The sequence below is a fragment of the Eupeodes corollae genome, chromosome 1 (assembly GCF_945859685.1).
Source record: "Eupeodes corollae chromosome 1, idEupCoro1.1, whole genome shotgun sequence".
Classification (NCBI taxonomy): Eukaryota; Metazoa; Arthropoda; class Insecta; order Diptera; family Syrphidae; genus Eupeodes; species Eupeodes corollae.
The window spans coordinates 121,422,533-121,447,625 of NC_079147.1; the positions used below are offsets into that span (position 1 = coordinate 121,422,533).

The 25,093-nt window shown below is 31.2% G+C and overlaps 1 protein-coding gene across 2 annotated transcripts in view; it reads left to right on the top strand.

The window, feature by feature from the left end:
- LOC129953726 (glycine receptor subunit alpha-2) overlaps window positions 1–25,093 on the top strand; it is a 209,268-nt gene that overhangs the window by 46,888 nt on the left and 137,287 nt on the right. For both annotated transcript variants that reach the window (XM_056067121.1, XM_056067122.1), the window contains exon 4: window positions 3,696–3,778. In XM_056067121.1, the coding sequence (XP_055923096.1) occupies window positions 3,696–3,778 (83 nt within the window). The remainder of the gene's footprint in view (window positions 1–3,695; window positions 3,779–25,093) is intronic.

The following is a 25,093-nucleotide window of genomic DNA, read 5'->3' on the forward strand; positions in this document are numbered from 1 at the left end:
TGGTACGAAATTCACACCTCGAACCCCGCTCGATATTAATAGTAATAGAAAAATGCCTAATTTAGACTTCTTCTCGATTTTTGATTTTCTTTGAACTTTCTCGAAAAATAAGAATAGTCGGGAAGAGGTCTGAACTCGCCATTATGTTTTTGACAAATGTGTTTCGGCAAGTTTTGGAAGCTCATCCAATAACTTGTCGAAACCGTGATTGTGTGTGTGAAAGCAAAGTTTCGCTGAGAGTCAACAACGGTGGCTTTCCTGATGAGCGTAAAGCTTCCAGGAAGCCGCGATACCGTGACCGACAATTACTTAAACGGATGCTTGTGTTGGATGAATGGACTAGGGAGGAAAAAAGTAGTGTTGAACTAGCTTGGAAGGCACTCTAGAAAGAGCCCTGCAAGCGACAAGTTAAAGAGAAGGAAAAAGTTCGAGGAATTATGAAGAAGAAAAGAAAAGTTGAGAAGGATAGGAAATCTGAAAGTCGAGGAAATTAAAAAGATAATTAAAGATTCGAGGATCGAGGCTTAGGGATCGTGGGAAAAGAGGAAAATAGGAAGAGAGACAAAGGAAAAGATAAATAGTTAATTTCTTTTGTTTATTTGTTCGGTTCATCAATATATATATATATATATACGTATATAAACGCGTCCGGTGTTAAGAGCCCATTTTCTTTTATGAGTTGTTTTCTTTACTTTACTTAAATTTCGTTTGTTTGTAATTTTCACTTTTATTTTGAAAACATTTCGGGTTTTAGTCCCGAGATCTTCAATCCCACGGTTTCCCAAAGGATACATTTTAAATACAAAAACAAACGTTTGTTGTGTCCTTTTTTTAATCACTTAACTAATTGAAAATTTTTTTGTAATTTTCTTGTTCGGTTTCTATAAAAAAACATTCCGGGCGCCCATTTTCATTGCTACGTACCCCATTGTATGTACTTGCAATAACATATTTCCAAATTGTGGCAGTTTGATTAATTTTATAAATAAATCAACATTGTTATAGTTTATATACACAAATTTTTCCAAAAGAACCCAGCTGAGCAGCCGCAGTTACAGTTTCGTCAAAGAGCTGTATGGTTGCACTTTTTTGTTCTCTCTTTTGTGTCGCTTTTATACTCATTTAAGTGCAAGTATATAAGTTCGTCGCTACGCAGCCGCCATCGTCGTCGATTTAGTTTTGTGTTGTAATAATTAAGTTCAAATAATTATTAATAATAATAAGAATAACAAAAAGTTTAACAATATGCTGAGATTTTTGCTCAGTTTAACCATCTTACTCCGCTTGTCAAAGAGCCTACTCGAATGTCAGACGCTAACGGCCTAGCAGAAAAAACACTTCACTTGGCACATCGGAGGATAGTGTCATATTTGCTAATTTCTCGTGTCAAACAAATCCATTAAAATAAACAGCTCCAAAGAGAACTGTTTGGCAGTACGAGAAAGCCAACTGGGACGGTCTCGATAATTTCTTCAAAATTTTTAACTGGTCATTATGCTTCCTCGGTAGTAACGTAGACTCCAGTGCAGATATGATTACTTGTATGATTCATTTGGTAATAAAAACCTTTATATCGAATATGGTTAAAAGCATTAAACCTAAGACTAATGTGAGCTTAAGTTGTTTTATAGCCAACCCCACTGAGGAAAACAGGAAAAGGTTTAAACAAGCCAGGAAGGCCTGCAACCCCCATATTCGAAGGACAACATTTTTTCGTGACCAACAAAAATTGCGGCAAAAAATACTTTAATGTCCCAAAGACAGTAAGAATGTTTGGTTATTTGTAAAAACATTAGGAATAGCAATGAGTCCACTGGTGATCTTATGGTTCATCTGACGAATGGTGGAACAAATCCTTACATCTTTTTGGAGAAAGTAAAATTATTGCACTTAGGCTTCTTATCGAAAATGCGCTTTTGGTATTGACGAATCTCTTCTTCAGTGGATTAGAAATTTTCTTTCTTACAATTCCATCTGAAACCCATAAAATTAATGCTGGCGTGCAACAGGGCTCCGTTTTGTCGCCTGTCTGCTACTTCTAAAAACCCAATGCTGTGTTGTGTCTATGAGTGGGACTTACATCAACGAAAATAAAAATCTTGACATCCTCATAATGTGCATCAGCAACCACCTTTAGTTGATCGATCACATACGCGATGTCGCCAAAAATGGAGAAGATGCAAGAATTTTTGTCTCATTCCGATCTGGCTACAATTTACAATTATATAACCTATAAACGTCTGAGACTTGATAATAACTCTTATCTCTGGGCTGTTGCTCAGGTGACTTTTTTTAAGCTTCTTGGACAGTATTCAAAAAAGAGCTTTAAAAATGATTGGTAACATTAACTTCATCAACTCGATTACCTCATTCGAGCATCGTCGTAAAGTTTCTTGTCTTACTCTTTTTAGCCTTATTTTAACGGACGGTGCTCTAGTGAATAAACCAGTTGCATTTATCCCTTTAAACAATTTAATCGTAATAACAGCGCTTCTAGGAATGCCCATCAGTTTACCCTTGATCCTAACTTCGGCAGTACTATGAATTACAGAGATTAATTTTTTAGTTGTACTAGGTGAATGTGGTATGACTTACCACGCTCTATCTTTCCCTATTATTGCAATATTCAAAAATTCGAATTCAATATATATGGGCACCTTCTATCTGTATTATATCCTGTACTATTTATAAGTCAATCTTGATGTACAGTTGTTTTTTTAATCAATAAATATCAAATATCAAATATCCTAAGAACACATGTTTGTTAATTAAAACAGAGTAATTCTGAATTTGCAACAGCTAACCCTGATTTACAAAATACATGACGATCAATTTATCTGTCAAAGAGCGATTCTAGCACCAAGGACCATGTATATTAAAACACAAGCTATATGAGGGAGTATTTGTTAACAGATACTATTGTGAACTCAGACAAGTATACTTCACACATAGTAAAGTTTCTTCTTCTGAGCTGGACGATGTGACTTAACATTAGCTGAAATGATAATGTTACCGTACAAGCCTTCCTCTAATTCAAATAATGCTTACACATTTCTCATTTCATTTCAAAATGCTCCAATTCCTCATTAAAGTTAGATTTGCCTTGACAATAATAAGGTACAAGTGCCAACATTAAAAGTCGTGGGTTTGGTTCTTAATTGATGATTTTGTAAAGCTTTGTTATAGTTTTTCGCTATTTAAGCGTCATTAAAGGCAAATCATATTTTTACTTCATAGTTTTCGGTCCACCAAGTGAATAACTTGCTACTGCACATAACTTGTTAACCATATTATGGAATTTTAATAGCTTTTTGATTATTGTGAACAAGAGAACTAAAGTTTCAAATCATGGTATTTATGTATTTATACAACCTGTAAAAAAATATTTATAGATATTAGTGTTTGTTTCTCGTTTACAGCATCAAAAATGTTTTAATTTTGCCAGAAAACGATGTTTTTATAAAAGCAACATCGCTTAACCTGTAGTGATGATTATCACTATTCCACTAAGATATATTTAATTTTAATAGGGTCTTTCTCTTCAATTCTTACTTAAATCTATTGAAAGTTCGCCACTAAATTTTAGGTACGTTATATACACTTTATAATAGTGGTTAAAACAAGCCACATTCCAAATAAGTTTATTTTATATATCTGATTGACAACTAGTATAAAGCATAAACATTTTTTTTTAGACTGACATTGGTTTTGTCTTGTGCAATGAAGTTTGAGTCATATCCCCACGATACTCAAATCTGTTCAATGATGATAGAAAGCTGTAAGTTTTGTTTAATTTAATCGTTACAATTACCTAGGCCTAAGTATTAAATTAATCTTATCCATTACCAAGGCTTAAGTTCTAATTTAATCGTTACCATTAATATTGAGAAAACCATTATCATTACCAGTAATATTGAGATAACCATTAATATTACAATAACCATTACCATTACCATTACCATTACCATTACCATTACCATTACCATTACCATTACCATTACCATTACCATTACCATTACCATTACCATTACCATTACCATTACCATTACCATTACCATTACCATTACCATTACCATTACCATTACCATTACCATTACCATTACCATTACCATTACCATTACCATTACCATTACCATTACCATTACCATTACCATTACCATTACCATTACCATTACCATTACCATTACCATTACCATTACCATTACCATTACCATTACCATTACCATTACCATTACCATTACCATTACCATTACCATTACCATTACCATTACCATTACCATTACCATTACCATTACCATTACCATTACCATTACCATTACCATTACCATTACCATTACCATTACCATTACCATTACCATTACCATTACCATTACCATTACCATTACCATTACCATTACCATTACCATTACCATTACCATTACCATTACCATTACCATTACCATTACCATTACCATTACCATTACCATTACCATTACCATTACCATTACCATTACCATTACCATTACCATTACCATTACCATTACCATTACCATTACCATTACCATTACCATTACCATTACCATTACCATTACCATTACCATTACCATTACCATTACCATTACCATTACCATTACCATTACCATTACCATTACCATTACCATTACCATTACCATTACCATTACCATTACCATTACCATTACCATTACCATTACCATTACCATTACCATTACCATTACCATTACCATTACCATTACCATTACCATTACCATTACCATTACCATTACCATTACCATTACCATTACCATTACCATTACCATTACCATTACCATTACCATTACCATTACCATTACCATTACCATTACCATTACCATTACCATTACCATTACCATTACCATTACCATTACCATTACCATTACCATTACCATTACCATTACCATTACCATTACCATTACCATTACCATTACCATTACCATTACCATTACCATTACCATTACCATTACCATTACCATTACCATTACCATTACCATTACCATTACCATTACCATTACCATTACCATTACCATTACCATTACCATTACCATTACCATTACCATTACCATTACCATTACCATTACCATTACCATTACCATTACCATTACCATTACCATTACCATTACCATTACCATTACCATTACCATTACCATTACCATTACCATTACCATTACCATTACCATTACCATTACCATTACCATTACCATTACCATTACCATTACCATTACCATTACCATTACCATTACCATTACCATTACCATTACCATTACCATTACCATTACCATTACCATTACCATTACCATTACCATTACCATTACCATTACCATTACCATTACCATTACCATTACCATTACCATTACCATTACCATTACCATTACCATTACCATTACCATTACCATTACCATTACCATTACCATTACCATTACCATTACCATTACCATTACCATTACCATTACCATTACCATTACCATTACCATTACCATTACCATTACCATTACCATTACCATTACCATTACCATTACCATTACCATTACCATTACCATTACCATTACCATTACCATTACCATTACCATTACCATTACCATTACCATTACCATTACCATTACCATTACCATTACCATTACCATTACCATTACCATTACCATTACCATTACCATTACCATTACCATTACCATTACCATTACCATTACCGTTACCATTACCATTACCGTTGTTACACTTTTTTATGCAGTATATTTCTTTTCCGCGAAGGGAGGTATTTAAAATTATTTATTAGTATTGATTATCAAAACAAATGAACAAACCAAGAGGCGGATGCGTAGCGACGACGACATGCACGCATCGAATCGAGCAATTCGTACTCAATCGAGTATGAATGCGACACAAAGGAGAGAACAAAAAAGAGGAACTATACAGATCGTTAATGAAGCTGTTATCGCGGCTGCTCAGCTGGCCTGGGTTCCTGTGAAAAATTTTTATAAAGAATTATAGCAAATTTGATCAATTAATAAAACCAATCAAATTGTTACAATTGGAAATATTATATTGGAAGTACCTACAGTGAAGTACACTGCAATGAAAATCGGTGCCATAATTTTTGTTTACAACCGAAGAAGAAAATTCCAAAACTCTTTGCGATGAGTGAAGCGATTAAAAAAAAAAAGAAAAACACAACGAACGTTTGTTTTTGCGTTAAAAATGTATTTATTTTTTATTATTCAAGGATATTATGTTATTTATATTTATTTATTAATTATTAATTAACATTAACATTAACATTAACATTAACATTAACATTAACATTAACATTAACATTAACATTAACATTAACATTAACATTAACATTAACATTAACATTAACATTAACATTAACATTAACATTAACATTAACATTAACATTAACATTAACATTAACATTAACATTAACATTAACATTAACATTAACATTAACATTAACATTAACATTAACATTAACATTAACATTAACATTAACATTAACATTAACATTAACATTAACATTAACATTAACATTAACATTAACATTAACATTAACATTAACATTAACATTAACATTAACATTAACATTAACATTAACATTAACATTAACATTAACATTAACATTAACATTAACATTAACATTAACATTAACATTAACATTAACATTAACATTAACATTAACATTAACATTAACATTAACATTAACATTAACATTAACATTAACATTAACATTAACATTAACATTAACATTAACATTAACATTAACATTAACATTAACATTAACATTAACATTAACATTAACATTAACATTAACATTAACATTAACATTAACATTAACATTAACATTAACATTAACATTAACATTAACATTAACATTAACATTAACATTAACATTAACATTAACATTAACATTAACATTAACATTAACATTAACATTAACATTAACATTAACATTAACATTAACATTAACATTAACATTAACATTAACATTTACATTTACATTTACATTAACATTAACATTAACATTAACATTAACATTAACATTAACATTAACATTAACATTAACATTAACATTAACATTAACATTAACATTAACAGTATTCAAATTCTTTTACTGGATTAACATTAATATAAACGTTAGTTAAATTATTCTACTGGATCCAAGATTTACTGACCAGATTATACATATTCACCTCAATTCGACATTACAACAACCGCAAACTGTACCTTGTCTCCACAAACATCTAGGTTCATATGTTTAATTAGTTTATTTACGAGTTAACATGTTTTTATTAAAATAAATTAAAAATCACCAATAAGAAAATTTCCAACATTAAAAATACCCAACCATGGTCCAGAACCTGAACAAAAAAAGACTCTGAAACGTCCTATCCTTGGCCGTCTGCCGATATTTCAAAATTCTAAAAAATATTATTTATAACATTCTTCTGAGATTAAAAAGTGTTTTTATTTTCTCAAGACGTAAGTCAGCATTGCCACTTCAAGAAGCGCAGTAGATTTTTATCGAACAAATTGATTCCAAATTTCTACATAAGGATGTAAAACATCATTTTTAATTTTATCAGATCTTAGTTCAGGGCATTTACTTTATTAAATATTAAAATTCTATTCTAACGTACGAATTGAAAGCTTTATAAATTTCTTATGAACCTACACCTACGTGAACGTAGATCACTACAGATTAAAACTGTGTTGTTGAAGAAGACATGCATACATATGCACATACGAATTTGATTCGAATAGATATTTTATTTTTTATAATAATAATTCTTGTTAATGAGGGACAGTTCTGACAATCCTGTAGTTTCGCATAAAACGAGAACACATTAAAAACAGAGGCAGATATTTGTTTCATGAATGAAAACGTCGAAATAATTTCACATATCATTTCAAGTTCACAATGAATTGGCTTCTTTCGGTAGTTTTTAACAGCGTTTTTTTGTATCTATGTTTTTGGATAGCTATGCAAGAGAAAGTCTATAAACATAGAAAAGTGCAGTATATTGATTAGTGTATCAGTGTTTTGTTCTTTTTGTAGGTTTTCGTTTTATTTTGAACTTGCTGCATATAGGAACTATATGGGAAGTTTTGCATTCGTGCAAAATTTCGACCTTTAAAATTTAATCAACATGATATTACGATGGTAAAGAAGTCGAAAAAAGTGGGTCCCACGTTTCCGTCCGTCTGCCCTGTCTGTCTATCCACGCTCGTACAGCCTAAACCATTTGGTCGATTAAGTTAAAACTTTGAAGTTTCATATAAATCATTTACTTTAGCGGTAATGTATTCAACTTAAGCGCCATCCAATTTAAGGGCTATTTGCCTTGGCAGGTTAGTTGTTACACACTCCTTATCGCATTCCGACTTCCATGGCCACCGTCCTAACTGTAATGTCAGAACTGTTTCGGTCTTCCATCAGGGTTTCCCCTGACTTCAACCTGATCAAGTATAGTTCACCATCTTTCGGGTCACAGCATATATGCTCAAGGTACCCTCGAGTTAGAGGCGTAAATAATATAAATACTATTATACATTCTAAGATCAAAACTAACAGTGGCCCCCAGAGGTCAGAAAATTCGATTTTTCTCAAAAACAAACCCATAGATTTTTTTTAATTTTCTCTAAAATTTTATTTTTTAACTTTGCATTTTTAAGTTAGAAAAACATATTTTTGTATTGATCCGAAAATATACAGCTCAGAGAACCGTTATTTTGTTTTTTAATTTTCTCAGCAAGTCATGAACCGATTTTAATTACATTACTATCTTTCATCAAAATTAATGCATTTGGTACCTATTTATGTTCTTTTATTATTATAAGTATTCTAAATACCATCGATGGTCATGTAGGGCAACTGCATTGTATTAACGAATATGGTATGCTTAATCAGCAATCTATTTTAGAGTGTCTATCAAAAGTATTATATTGTAACTTTTGTATATATGATTTTAAAATATTATTCTTTAAGAATAAAGTTGTGCCAAACATATTTTACTTGCCTTCGCCTATATAAAAGCATACTTACTTAGTACAAGTTAAACAACCGGGTAAGAAAGAGCATATACAAATTTATTTTCTATTCGAATCACTTGTTCAACGAATACACATTATACCTATATAGGTATTACGGTCAACATCTACAACTACTGCTTACGTGCCAGTTCATAATCCAAATCCAAAACGCACAAGCCTGACTGTAAACAACACATAAAAGCAATTTCTTGTACCTGTTCGTATGCTTGTTTTTTTTTTTTAATAATAATGAACCTAATAAGCTGAAAATTTGTAGGAAAGAAGTAGGATGATGTTGTTTTTTTTATAAACATTTTACAATAAATACTTTAATTGGCGCCCAACGTACTTTAAAGTTCATGAACATAAGTCGTCCTCAAGCAGTACGGAGCGAATGTAGCTAACAAAAGCAACCCAAAGTATTTTAAAGTTCATAAACATAAGTCGTCCTCAAGCAGCATGCCTCGAGTGTAATTTAGAATCAAAAACCCATCTAATTGTGACTCAAGAAAGTAAAATAAGTGCAGTAAATCACGCTTGGATCGATCGATAAAGCGAACAACGAGGGAGTGCAAAAAGGGTACCGCAGTAGGAAGCGAAAAGGACATCTACCCTCACGCCAGCGTTGGAACATAAACTCACTTACAACAAATATTTTAAACAAAATAAAACATAAACCTTAATATCCCATTTTAATAAATATTTTCCAAAATTCCCAAAACTACGAAACAAAGTAAATTTGAGAGAAGAAACATGCAGGAAAACGCAGTTTCTTACCCTCTACCAAACATTTAACTTCCAAATTTTGCCCTACTTAATCCCAACCCAAACGCAGCCACTTCAAACCAAGGTGCAACAATGGCCACACCAGAATTAGAAGAACTTATTACAAATATTGTTTCAAAAATAATGGGTCCAATCTTCCAATCGATAATAAATCCACACGCGAACTTTTATAAAGGCAATGAACAAGGTATTGATGGTAAATTTTCCGGAAACTTAACCGATCTCCACAAAGTACTTGATGTGGTACGTACTCTAATTGATTTCTCAGGAAACCCTGTCGAGTATAGCTCTTGGCAAAAGAGCGTTGAGAGGATTCTCAACATCTACAAACATCTTAAAGGCACGCCCAAATTTTTCAGTATTCTTAATACCATATGCAGATGCAGTGTTAGAATCTTATAACACACCCTTAAACTGGGAATGCATATCTAAATGCCTAACTACCTACTATGCTGACAAACGTGATCTGGGTACACTTGAGTACCAGATGACAACTCTTACACAGAGTAACAACAGTTTCGAAGAATACTTTCAAGTAGCTTACAAACATTTATCAATAATGCTTAACAAAATCTCTAGTATCAACATATCAACGGAAACGTATAGGGACGAAGCTCTAGACACCTTCATTAGAGGTCTTAGAGGTGATCTTCCGAGACTTTTAGGTATCAGAGAACCTGTAGACCTTCCACAAGCTTTGCATTAATGTCAAAAACTTGAGAACCAAAGCTTCCGCTCACAGTACGCTAACACCCCTACCGGTCATAACAAAAAAAGCAATCCATGATTTGGCACCTCGCAAACCAGTTCATACCCCGCAACAACAACAATTTTTCCCAAATCTGGTACATTTTCCACAACACCCCCAACAACTGTCTCATTATCCGCAATATTCACAACACCCTCAACAGTATGTCCCACCACGACCAACTGCCCCAAAACCTTTTCCTACACCTGAATAAATAAAAATCTAAACTTTGAGCAAGCTGATGAACAAATTAACATTGCTTCAAATAATATTCAGCAATGTGATTACCCTTAACAATCTGACGTCAATGCTTACAATTCACTTTTAAATTCAACGAATACAATGCATATTGGAGACGAGTCATTAGAAGATTATATTGCAAATCAAAATAACTACGATCAACAACTTAACGACTTCTCAGATATTCATTTTTTAGGTTAACAAGCTCGTCCTTGCCATACTTTGAATGTAAGACGAGCCAGCTTAGTAAAGAATCCAACCTCCAATAAACAAAACTTTTTTTGAATTCGATTGGCGGTAAAGTCGAAATAAGCCAACATACTATCATAAATCTTTTTATTATTATTATTATTATTTATTAATCGCAACATAAATGTTACAAACTAATCTTAAACAAGCTACAGCACTAGCACTACGCTTTTGGCTGGGGTGAAATAGTAGTTTTACAAAGTGTTTTTTAAAAATAATGTATACTTAATATAAAATTAAATATTAAATTTGAAATATGAAATATGGGGGAGGAAGTCAAGGGTGTCAGGAGATAGCGCACTGACACGATCACCTGAGACCCCTCACCTCCTCCCCTTTTTTGAAATAATTATTTACAAATATCAAATAAATTTTTCTACCTTTAGGTGTTTCAATATGTCATAAATGTCTTTGATATGTTTTGCAGATGAGTTTGATAACAGAAAACTTAAATTTTCTTTATTTAATTGTTTACAAGTTTGATTAATGGTGTTACATTCTGTTATAATATGGTTTATGGTTAGTAATTTGTTTGTTTGGCAAATGTGACATGTTGGTTGGGGTTCTCTTCTTAGTATGTAGCTGTGGGTTAACCAGGTGTGTCCTAGACGAAGTCGAATGAAGCATCTGTTCATATTGGTTGGCGTATCTGATGGGTAGGTTATTGGTGAGCAATCTTTGTTGAAACTGGTATAGTGGTGTATATATGAACTCCAATTATCTTTGATCTGTGTTCGAAATTGTTGGTTAATGTATTTAGATAAGTCCTTTTTTGTGGGACTAAATTGAGATATTTCGATGTTGGGGTTAGTTGATATTTCTTTTGCTTTTCTATCAGCACAGTCGTTGCCTTGGATGTTTGTATGACCAGGGATCCAGATAATTTTTAATTTATCCTTGTGTGATATGATATTATCACGGATATTATTTATCAGCGGTGTGCGGCGTTTGATGTTAGTGATAGTTTGTAAGGTAGATAAACTGTCTGTGAAAATAACGGTTTTTTTATTTGATGATATTCCCAGTTTGGTGGCTTCGTATATGGCCAGAGCTTCTGAAGTAAATATTGAGAAATAGACCGGAAGTTTTGCAGTGGATTTAATTTCACCAAGCTTGTTGACAACTGCGAACCACAGCCTACGTCACACTTGTGGCCATACGTTTCCATTTGCTTTCAGGATATTTGCTGAGGAGTTCCAAAAACAGTTGTGTGTATGTGTCAATTGGTGTTGTGTTTTTTGGATATTTTGCCAGGGAAGTGTCGATGGCACTGGGTGGTAGTAACCACGGAGGTTGTTTTTCGATGGGTGATTTTAGCATGGATATTGAGATTTCTTGCAGAAGAGACAGCTGCGTATAAGGTTGAAGGCTGTTTTGGTATTTTCTTACGTCTTAGAATTTTAGTTAGGCTCTCAAGAAAATTGCGTAGGTGCTTTTTCACTATAGCAGTTTAAAAAAAAGCGAAAATTGTGGTTAACCCTAACTGAACTAACATGAACTAAATTGTATTTAATATAGGTTGGTACTTAATAAATATACTTTTTGAAAAAAATCCAATTAGCGGTTTTTTTATAACACAAAAAAATTGAAAAAAAAATTGTCAACTCGAAAATTTTACGAATACAAAATGATTTTATGTCCAAACCAATTTTGAATAACGTTTTTAACATCTGATAAGATTTTGAGAAAAATCAAATTTACAGTTTTTCTTATAAAAAATAAAAACCTAAAAAACATTTCTCAAAAAACATTCTGAAAAATTTTGAGAAAAATTGAACTGACAATTTTTTACAAAAATTAAATATCTAAACAAGAAAATTAATAAAAGCTGGCAAAAATTGATTTTCGACTCAAATATCGTTTCAAAACTTTGATATATTGGTTTTAAACTAGTCTTATCTTTTAAAAAATATTGTTGTCGACATTCAGTTAAATTTTGAAAATCGAATTGATAGTTCATTTACAAAAAATAAAAAACTTAACAAAAAACAATACTAAAATTTGGTAAAAATTTACTTTCGACTCAAAAAATTTTTTTTATTTCACAGATTGTTTTTCGATATTCAGTAGTTTTTAATAAAAATCCAACAGTCAGTTTTTTTCATGAAAAATAAGACCTACAAAAAATTGTATGCAAGTTTGGTTAAATTGATGTTCGGTTCTTTATATCTCTCAAATTAATTTCATTCATCCAATTTGTAAAAATTTAAGAAATGCTACTTAAATTGGTACAAATTTGTCTTCGGCTAAGAATCTGTTTAACAAAACTAAATTTTCAAACTTAACTATTTCTTTGTATGAAAAATATTGTTGGAAATTTTAAATTTTTTAAGAATAATTCAACTAACAACTTTTTTAACCCAACCTTACAAACTTTGAAGCAAGACAAATCGACAGACGGTATGGGATGTTATCAGCGTGGGTCGCATTCCAACCTCTTTTTTTAACTTCCCATAGGAAGTTATTGTAATGGGTCCGATTTGTCAAATTGAAAATTTTGACATTTCTCGACGTTTCAAGGTCCCTAGAGTCGAAATAAAAGATTTTTAGAAAGATGTCTGTGCGTGCGTGTGTACGTACGTTCGTACGTCCGTACGTCTGTACGTCTGTACGTCCGTACGTCCGTACGTTCGCGACGTTTTTTTCGTCGTCCATAGCTCAAGAACCAGAAGAGCTATCGACTTCAAATAAATTTTGTTATACAGATAATAAGGCAGAAAGATGCAGAAAGGGCTCTCAAGAAAATTGCGTGGGTGTTTTTTTTACCATAGCAGTTTAAAAAAAAGGTGAACATTTTGGTTAACCCTTAATATCTTACTAATCAAAAACGCTAGAGACTTGAATTAAATTTTATATAATAGACTGTAACGTGATCTCAAAGAATTATATTTTTTGAAAAAAATCTATTTAACGGTTTTTTTAATAAATCAAAAAAACTGAAAAAAAAAATTTGTCACCTCCTAAATTTAACGACTAACATATGATTTCATCTCCAAAACAATTTTGAGCAACGGAGTATAATGTTTTAAAAATGTGATAAAATTTTGAGAAAAATCGAATTGACAGTTTTTTTTATAAAAAATAAAAATCTAAAAAAAACATTACTCAAAGTTCGTAAAAATTAAATATCGATTCAAATATCTTCTCAAAAACTTGAAATTTAGGCTTCAAGCTTATTTTATCTTATAAGAAATATTGTTTTCAACATTCAATAAAATTTTGAGAAAAATCGAATTGACAGTTTTTTTACAAAAAATGAAAACATAAAAAAAATTAATAAAAGTTGGTAAAAATTGATTTTCGACTCAAATTTCTTTTCAAAACTTTGAGATATTGGCTTTAATTTACTTTTATCTTTCAAAAAATATTGTTGTCAACATTCAGTAAAATTTTGAACAAAATCGAATTGACAGTTTTTTTTATAAAAAATTAAAAACCGAACAAAAATTAACAAAAGTTGGTAAAAATTGAATATGGATTCAAATATCTTTTCAAAAACTTGAAAGTTAGACTTTAAACTTATTTTATCTTATAAAAAATATTGTTTTAAGCATTCTGAAAGATGTTGAGAAAAATTGAATTGACAGATTTTGTACAAAAAATAAAAACCTTAAAAAAAATGTATAAAAGTTGGCAGAAATTGATTTTCGACTCAAATATCTTTTTAAAAATTGTAGATATTGGCTTTTAACTACTTTTATCTTTCAAAAAATATTGTTGTTAACATTTGGTAAAATTTTTAAAAAAATCGAATTGATAGTTTTTGTACAAAAAGTTAAATACCTAAAAAAAAATTTAACAAAAGTTGGTATAAATTGATTTTCGACTCAAATATCTTTTCAAATCTATAAAATATTGGCTTCAAACTAGTTTTATCTTATAGAAAATATTGTTTTCAACATTCGATAGAATTTTGAAGAAAAGCGAATTGACGGTTTTTTTACAAAAAATAAAACTCTAAAAAAACCTATACTAAAACTTGGTAAACATTTACTTTCGACTCAAATAGCTTTTCAAAAATTCAAAATATTGGCTTCAAACTTATTTTATTTTACAAAAAAAATTGTTTTCAATATTCAGTGATTTTTATATAAAAACCCAACAGTCCGTTTTTTCATAAAAAATAAAATCTGTACAAATTTGGTAAAATCGATACTAGTACATATAGACAAACTTTTATTCAAGACAAATCGACAGACGGGATGGGAAGTTATCAGTGTGGGTCGCATCCCAGCCTCTTTTTTTTTTTTTTTTTTGTTTGAGTTACGCGTTTATAACATTCAATAATTGTTTTATTTTAGTTCTAGGATTTGTATACCTTTTATCTTATGTGTAAATTTCCCATTTACAATTTTTCCAAAGTAATATATGATGTCAATTTTATGAGCATTCATCAGAATTTTATGTGCATTCATCAGAATCAACGAACCAGCTTGTATATTGTCTGTTTGTTGCGTTTATACGTTCTCTTACAATGTTTTTTTTAATCTCGATATAGAAGCTGTTTTTTGAAGAAAATTGTAAATATTTTTATATGAAGACTACAGACTTGGAAAAATCCGTATTTCTTTTTGAGGTTTCGTATTCTCTCAATTTAATTAATATTTCCGTTAAATTAAATTGCAGCTTATCTTTTCACATTTGTTGAAAACAGTTTTCAAATATAGATACTATTCATTTTTTGTATCGATTTAAAGAGGCAATAGCCTGCTTAGTATTTGGTAGCAAGATCGTCAATTTTGAGCACCTTTAGAAATTTTCTAAGGGATCTTAGTGCAAGATTTTAAATAAAACTCAAGATAAAAATTTAAATGAGTATTTTATTATTGAGCATCGGATTCTTTACTATGGTGGGGGGAAATCTTCTGCTATACGTAGGAGTTTCAAATTGGAACTGAACTAATCTGTCAGGAAGAACCCTGTTTATATATAATATCTTGATATTCTTAATTCTTCTTACAAACTATAAAATTATATGTCTATCTGTATTTGACACTAAACTAACTCTTCTTTCGGTTTTTCTGTTCATTTGGTTAGCTTTGATTAAATTGTCTTGATTTATTGCCTTTCTGTATATCATATGGATTTTGCTTCGTAGTAGAATGTATCGACGTATTACAAAAGAGATTAGTTTTGTGAACAGCTACTCGAATTTCAAGAATACTAGGGTTCGTTTCCCGTTTAGGATGTTTAATGTTCTTTGGTTTAGTAAAGTTTATTTCTATGTGCCTGTCTATATGCCTTCTAATGATTTAATAATTCTTGGAAAGTTAAATTCATTGTTATTATGATTCTATTTGATTTACCATTTATGGCTTATAGTTGTAAAATTGTTTCTTCTAAGGTTTCATGAGAAACGTTTGGAACGTATGTAGCAGTAGTTAGCTTACTACATTTCTCAATGGAAGCTAAGTATTTTGTTTTATTTATACAATAAATGTCTATATGAACTATCTTATTAACGTCTTTTGGAGTTTCTGTTATGAAATTTTTCTTTAATTGGTCGTCTATCATACCTAGATTGTTTGCAAATATTGCAACTATTGATTACGTCATTTATTAATTCTTTTTATTTCCTGAAATAGATTTTTGTTTGTTATAATTTTCTTCAATGCCTGCATGACCTATTTCTTGTTCATGATACAATTTTATGTGTTTAATGGCTTCTTCATCTGTCTAAGTCCTTAACAAAATGTTTACATTTATAAAATTGTATTCACTGTCTGTTAATTCAGTATAAATTCCTGTACTTGCTTGTCCTATTAACGGTATTATTAAATCATTAAAATTAACTTTATATAATTCATTTATTCCAATATGTATTCATTTATGTTTAGGGCTTTTGTTCAATCCATTTCCTGCTTTTAATATGATATGTTGCTTAAAAATATTCACTGCACTGCCTTTGATTGGAGAGTGATCATTCATTTCTTGTTGTAATTGTACTGTAGGTCTGACTGAATCCCGTTCTAACATGTGAACTTCTTGCTTGTCTTTAATTTCTCTACTCAAAAAATCTGCTACAGTATTATGTACCTTTTAAATATTCGATTTTCTCCTAATTGGAGTATCCATCTTTGTAATCTGGGTGAAATATCTCTGCCTACATTTATTGTTTGTAGCCATTTTAATGGTTGGTGGCCTGTTTTAAGATCAAAACGATCAAGCTATAGCGAGTAATTCTTTTTCTGTTGCACTGTAGTTTCTTTCATGTTTATTGAGAGTTCTACTTATAAATGTTTTTGAATGTCCTTTCTGTGTTAGCACTGCTCCAAAATCGGGATATGCAAGTACTGGCCCCGCTTGAAGCGCATTTTTTTTATTTTGATGTGCTGTAATATAATTAATATCGTTTTTATCAATGTTTGTGTCTTTCTTCAGTGGCGGTTCCTGGTCTTCAGTTCTGGGTTGGCTACTTTGATCAAAGCTAAACGTAATAAAAACAAACCATTTTATTTATTTTTTAAGTTATTTTTTTTTTCATTAAAAACTTATTTATTTATATAAAAAATCAAGTCGTCGCTCTATTTTCAAAATTTTTTCAAGAACTTCCTCATAAAAGCTTTCAATTTTTCTTAACTCTGACAAGATTTGTTTTTCTATTGAAATAAGAGCTAAGTTGCTTAATCTTTCCTGGCCTTGTGTGCTTCTAAGATACATCTTTATTCTTTTCAACGCAGAAAAAACACGTTCGACTGAAGCGGTTGTAGCTGGAATGGATAAGTTGGAATAAGATAAGTTTTGAAAGTGAATAAACTTGTTCAAAGCTTCTAGAAATATTTTTGGACTCCAACAAGAGAAGAACGTCATATGGATTCAAAGTTTTCGCTGTTGTTGATGTATTTTCCGGCAGTTTAATTTCGGTATAGTTGGCATATACTCGTAATACGGTAAATTCATTTATCAGTTGACTGAATTTAAATAATTCTGGGTAGAATTCAATCAGTTTTGTTATCAAATCATCAGGAAAATATTGATTTTGGCGATATTCTAATATTTTTTTGCCGTTCATCAGATTGAAAAACTTCAATTTTTCAATAGATGAAAATCTCTCTGAAACCTGCATGTCTAGGTTGTCAATTACTTCGAAAAATAATTTCTTGAATTTAATTTCGTTTGAACACAAATCTTCGTTTGGAACCGCTCTTTTTTCAGCGTTTAATGGAACAATTTCGATGGTGTACTGCCAAAATTGATCAAACCCGTCTGCTCGCATTACTTTTATCTTAGATGTCAGATGACTCATCGAGCATTATAGTAACAAATGTTGCTTGTTGTAATTGTTTCGTTATATTTGAGCTAAGCTGAGTACCTCTCCAACCGCTTTGATTAAATCATTCTGAATCGCCATTGATGTTCCTTTAAAAACTGTAGCAGTTTCAAAGTGTTGAGGTATGATAGGGTCGTTACGTTTCAACAGGTTGAGAGTTTTAACATAGTTTCCTCGATTGAAAGAGAGGAGAAAAGTAAAAAAGGCCAACAGAACAGTGCAATTTTGTTTGCACACCCTGCTAACCACGGATAAAGTGAATATTGAGTTGTATTAAAACTTCGTATACACTCTCTTTTAGAGTCTTTATACGTTGTTTTTAAACTCCCTAATTTAGGACAAGGCCGCCAATTTTAATTATTAATAGTTTTTCCGTAAATGTTCTTCAGCTGTAGCAAAATTCATTTTTCTTCTTAAGATTTAGAAATATAAAAATAAAAACATGAGAAATGTCCTTGCAAATGGGCAAGTGTCTAAGACATTCTTTTTTGATGTTCTTTTGTTCTTTGTGTGAGAAAAAGGACGCTCTTAAGCATATTTGTATCTAAGCGTGGACATTGTGGCTTTTAAATAGCGAGAGAATTTTAAGAATACATTCAGTAACTCAGAGATTACCCCCTACCTACTACATAGGTAAAAAAAACAAATGTTTTTTCTTTACAATACATAGTAAAATACAGTTGTTTTAATGTTAAATAGCCTTAAAATGGTGGTTTTTTGTTTTCCCGCTTAAGCTTCACTTTCTAATAGTCCAGTCAACGACGGGCCAAAAAATAGTGTTCTCGTAAATGTCACAGGTATAACATACCAAAAGTCAAGTGCCGCGAGCTAAGTACAGGAGGGGGGTTTGATATACCTCTTTTTATATTTTTGTGAATATTTGCACATCGAGCTGAAAAGATTAAATTACAAAATTAGAGTAAAATAAATTTCCTATAAAAAAGGTTATGTAGATACCCTTAACAATGTTTTTTCAGATTTATTGACTTTTCTACTTCCCGCATCTCCCTTATAAATGATTCTAGCTAAAATATAAAAATATTTGCAATTTAATTTGCTAGTAACTTGCTTTTAACTTTTCCACTCATATGATTCGTTTAACAAGCATTTACAACAAGTTAAAAAGGGCGACATTTACCCCCCTCTTAGGTCCAGTTTCCGGCCCCTGGGCTGGGGAGTTTAGGAATGTTATGCATACCTGGAGGTAACGCTTAGCATATACAAAAATAACCAAGAGAACATTATTTCTTGCAAGCAAATTTATTTCGTTGACTGGACTGTCTATGCCGAATAATCTATGAAACCCAGCAAGATCAAATGATATTTTCTTATTTTAGAGCAGTAATGTACAATGTAAAAGATTGCATAACCCCAAAGAAAAATACAGCCGTACGCTACTAACACATACCCCACCCGCCCATACACTTCATTTTGGATAGATTATTTGTATGAAAATCGCACTGTAGGTATGTAGGTACCTATGTAGTGTAGGTTATCAAAAGTAAAAAGAATCATCGAAATAAAATTATAAAATATATGCTCGGTAGGTAGGTTCCTATACAATTTTTTTTTTTCAATATAAGAACCCTTATTTTGCTGGACTAAATGGTGTATGTTAAAAAACTTACATGAAACACATTGACACCCATTTTTTTGTAACAATTGAATTATGTTTTAAAACACGTAGGTTTTATCTATACCTATAAAGCTTATTTATTTTAAGAAAAAAGTTTTTGATAATAAATTTAAAAGGAAAGTTCAAATTCGCCTATAAAGTACTGCCACATGAAATCGCCACGCTGGATAAGAACTTTTAAATAGCGTACTATCAAAAAAAATGAAAAAAATAAAGTTAAACAGATTCATTGACCAATTCTGTTGCCTTTAAAATGCTTGTAAATATTGAGAAATGTACCGAAAATGTTAATACGTATAATTTAATTTATGACAGTTACAAGTTTTTTTTTAATTAATTCCGCAACTGAAAAGAAAACTACAATTAAGTTTCAAGATAAATTCATTGAAACAGAACATTCATTAACTGAAAATTAGGTTTAGGATAAACGACCAAGCATTAAGCAAACACACACCATCAATTTTTTTCTCGGGTTTTTCTACCCAAATAGAGAAAACCATATCCCACAGCTACAGTCCCAATGCATTTTTTCTCATGTTTCTCTCCACAGGTTCAGGCTTGCCAGATTTTTATAAGCCTATATCGCATGAAAAAAAGGATATATCATGCAATTTAGACTCTGGCAACCTAGCAGCATGCCTAGTTTCTATGATTTTCGCACTGAAGCAGCCTCGCTACAAACGACCAAGCAGAAACACACATTTTCTTCTCGCATTTTTCTACTTGTTGCGTTGGCGCATATTAGTAGCGCCAACTTTTGTGAATATTTTTTCAGTCTGTTCTTAAAGATAGAATGAGATAGCATATCGGCACATCGGGAAAAATAGTATAGGTTTGAATGTCATTTGATGGCGACAAATTTTATCGCCAACTCTAGACTGAAATTAAAAACATTAAAAAGTAACTTTGTATGGGATTAATATAGCACGTACGGGTTGCAGTAAATGGCTCTATTTATATAGGTTTTGCTGGTTTTATAATGATTTAAGCACATTGGGAAGTTATGTCTTTTTGTTTTATGCATTCAATCTTTATAGAAATAATTTGTTTGTCGATTTAAGCTGAAATTTTAGGGTTGGCGCAGCCAACCTAACCAACTGAGAGGAATCGCCACTGTCTTTCTTTAAATATTTGGTAATGGGTTGTGCAATTTTTGCATAGTCTTTAATACATTTCCTGTCATATCTATATTGGGTTTCACACCTTTGTCTGTAATTGTATGCCCTAACTTTGTTTCTCTTTTAAGAAAATTACATTTATCTACCTGTACTTTAAGGCATTCTTAACCATTCATAATGTCCGTATGGAGTTGAAAAAAGTGTTTTTTCAGAATCAACGGAATTCATTTTTATTTGATGAAAACCTTTCGCAAGGTCAAATATTGAGCTCGTCCGAATTTATCTAATATACATCTATATTAGCCATAGGATGCTTAAATTCGATTGTTTTTTCATTTAGTTTTCTATAATCGACTACCATTCACTATTTGTGTTCACCTGAATCATCTATTTTCTTTGGGACTACCCAAACATATGTGCATTATAAGGGAAAACACTTTTTCGTATTATACCTTGTTGTAATAAATCAATAACTTGCCGTTCAATTTCTCTTTCGTGGATTTTAGGGTATCTATGTATTTTAATCAATTTGGGACTATCGGCGCAGGGACATAAGTCAAGAATTTCTTTTTCGGGACTTATGTCTCATTTTGATGGGTCATAATGAAACAAAAACAATTTGTGATACAAATATATTTTTATAATAAATGATCATTTACTAAGCAACCTATAAGACTATTTTTTAACACAACATTTCAATTCAAACTTAACAAATATTTTCAACATACGATTTTGTCATTTTTATTTAATAAAATTCGCAATAATTTGTTTGCCTTATAATATTTTTCTCAAATTCTTTATAACACCGATTTATGCAATGCCTTTTTAAATTATAGGTATATGTCTATTATATTTTCTTAAATATGATTAAAGAAAATATAAAATGCAATTATATTAGTAAATCCAGTTACTATATTAGTAAAAACAAATGTTTACTTTGAATCATAGATTTGTATAAAAAATATATGACAAACACAATCTTAAGAGAACTTACATGTTTGGCATGCGCTATGTATACAATTAATAATTGCCTACACCCAATCGAAGGAAGAACATGGAAGGTCCCATCAATCAAATAGTTTGGTTCCGATTGAGGCAACGTTCCAATTAATTTGGCGATTTTTGGCGCTAAAAATATGGTGTAACTAAATTGTGCTTCTAAAACAATGTGTTTATAGAAGCTCTTTTCATTGTCGTATTTGGACATGCCAAAATTCAACAAAACATTCTCATTGCTAAATGCATCTTTAACCTCCCTTAAATTAAGTGGTGATTTTGGTAGCGAGGCACTCTTAATTCTGTTCATGTGTCGTTTGACAGATGAATACTGCACCAAATGTGCTGCGCCTGGCATTTTTAGTCGCTTAGCATCGAAAATTTCTTTGGCTGTTGTTCCTCTTTTGTGTGACACAGAGCATTCACTTTTTAATGAAGTAGATATTTTCATTTTTTGCATCATCTCTTCTTGATCACAATGAGGATGTAATGCATCACTTTTCTTAATAACTTTGTTAGACACCAAATCAAATGTTATGCTTGCTTTACAAGATTTGATACAGCCCCTTTGATGAGCCCTTGTATGAACTCAAACGGAATATCACAATTTTCAATTAAACTTTCACTTTCCATGATCTAACTTTGTCACGATGCAGTTTGGACTTACCAATACCTACATTTGCAAAATTTGCTTTTTTCCAACAGCTTGTAACTGTGCTTTGCATTGGAGTAGGTACTACCGAAAAAAAATTGAGTGAATAAAACCGGTTCTACCATTTCGTCAGCTGTGGTTTCTTTAAATTGTCTCTATGCGTACATGGGACATAAGTCCCGAAATATTTTTTCAGGAATTACATCTCAGTAGGGTGGGACATAAGTCCCGGATCGAATTCGGGACTTGTGACGAAGCAAAGTTTGACATAAGTCCCGAAAAAGAAATTCGGGACTTGTATCCCGAGGATTTATGTCCCTGCGCCGGGACTATCATGCTCAGTCCTAATGCTATGCATAGTTTGTGTTGTTGAAGTAAATTTATCACCTTTGTGATAAAAAACATATTTATTTTCATCAATACATATTTTAATTCCTGTTTTTCTTCATAATTTAAATTCTTTTCTATTGGTTGGCTCATTTGCGTGGAGTTGCAATATTCTAGAGTTTGAATTTCTTCATATGTCGCTCCTATAGGTTTTAATAAATTTTGACCTATGATTCCTACAAATTTATTATTTCGAATTTTTATTAACTGCCATGTCATGGTAGCTTCACCTTCATTGAATTCTACCGGTACTTCAGTTATGATCTTAAATTTCATAATATTTTCATGATTGACCGATTTAATTTTGATTTGAACTTTCATTAAAGTTCTCGGAATTTATATTAGCTGTGACTCATCAAGTATACTTGTTGTTGAGCCAGTATCTATAAGAATAGTACATTTTGTATTATTTATTGTAACTTTTATTATTTCCGTATTATTTACATCCATATGTTCTGGCCTTGGATTCTTATTAGTTTTATTATAGTTATTATTCATATACTGCCCTGAATTGAATGATCTTTGATAATTATTATTTCTATTACTCGTAAGTCCGAATCTAAAATTATTTGAATTTGCGTTTCCAAATATTCTATGAACATTTTGTCTACCTTGTTCTGGAGGTATTCTATCATGTTGCGGCCTAAGATTGTTATTGACATTATTTTGTCTAAATGAGTTGTTGGGATGCAAATTATTTCTAAAAGAATTCCGATTTAGATTTTGATTAAAATTATTTTGATTTGATTTTGGTATATTTTGATATTTAATTTGTTCATTGATTTTGCTTATCATGGTATTACGCTCTAACAGGTCAGAAGTCTACATAATATTATTTGCTACTACACTACTGACTTTTGGCTGGGTGACAATGTGCTTTTAAATGATTCTAAAGCTATACATTCATTATTCTTTTGAGTATAAACGTTATCGGGTTCTAGTTAAGTTTTTGTTTGTAACTCTTGCAGCAAATTGTCAATTTTATTATAATTCCTGATTGTGTCGGTCCCATTGACACTTTTTATTTCTGTCTGGTTTTATTTAAGATATGATTTTTCAATGCCAAATTGTCTTACCAGCTGTTCTTTTACATCTGCCCAAGATGCAAGATGTTGTAGACTATTTATTGTTCTCAAAGCGTCACCTTCAACTGCTTGTTCCATGTATGTTGGATCCTGGATTCTCTCAAGTAAATACTTCATCGATGATATAAAAAGAGCCAAATTGTGTGATGATACTTTAAATGGATTAATCATTCTTAATTCTTTTAAATATAATTTTTATTGTTCTATCCAAACTGCACTGGATCCACCGGAGCTTGCGCTTTTGCTTGAGCTTGAATTTCGGCTAATTGAGCTTGCTGATTTGCAAGTGCAGCCTGTTGAGCTTGAGCTCGTTCATTTTGTTTATATTTTCCTCTTGTATTTTAAAAAATGTTTCCCTTAGTTTCCGCAGGTTTTTCATTCACCTCTATTTTTATGAAAGTTATTATTTTTTTGTTTGTATGCACTTTCTTATTTTTTTTTTTTTTTTAATGCTTGTCTTTTGCATAGACACTTTGTCTTTTTCGTAGACACTATGTTTTCCGTTGACACTTAATTCTTGTTTTAATTACTTATCTCTCTACGAAATGCGTGTATTACAAAATTTTATGAACACTTACATAATTTTGTTTTTCTGATACGAAATTGTTTTGTCCACTAAAATACTTCAGTATTATAAATTTTCACAAAACACAATTTAATTTGGATCGTTGAATAATGTTTTAGATAATGTACGTTGTACGTTAATCCGCACCAAAATTAAAAAACTATCTCATCTATTAATTAATTTTCATTCAAATTCTTAGTGACTGCGATAATTTTGTATTTTAAATCCTCCGGTTTTTTTTAAAGATTTTAAAATAAAACGCAAAATCAAAAATTTAAACAAGTATTTTATTTACTAACTTGAGCACCGGATCCTTTGCCAC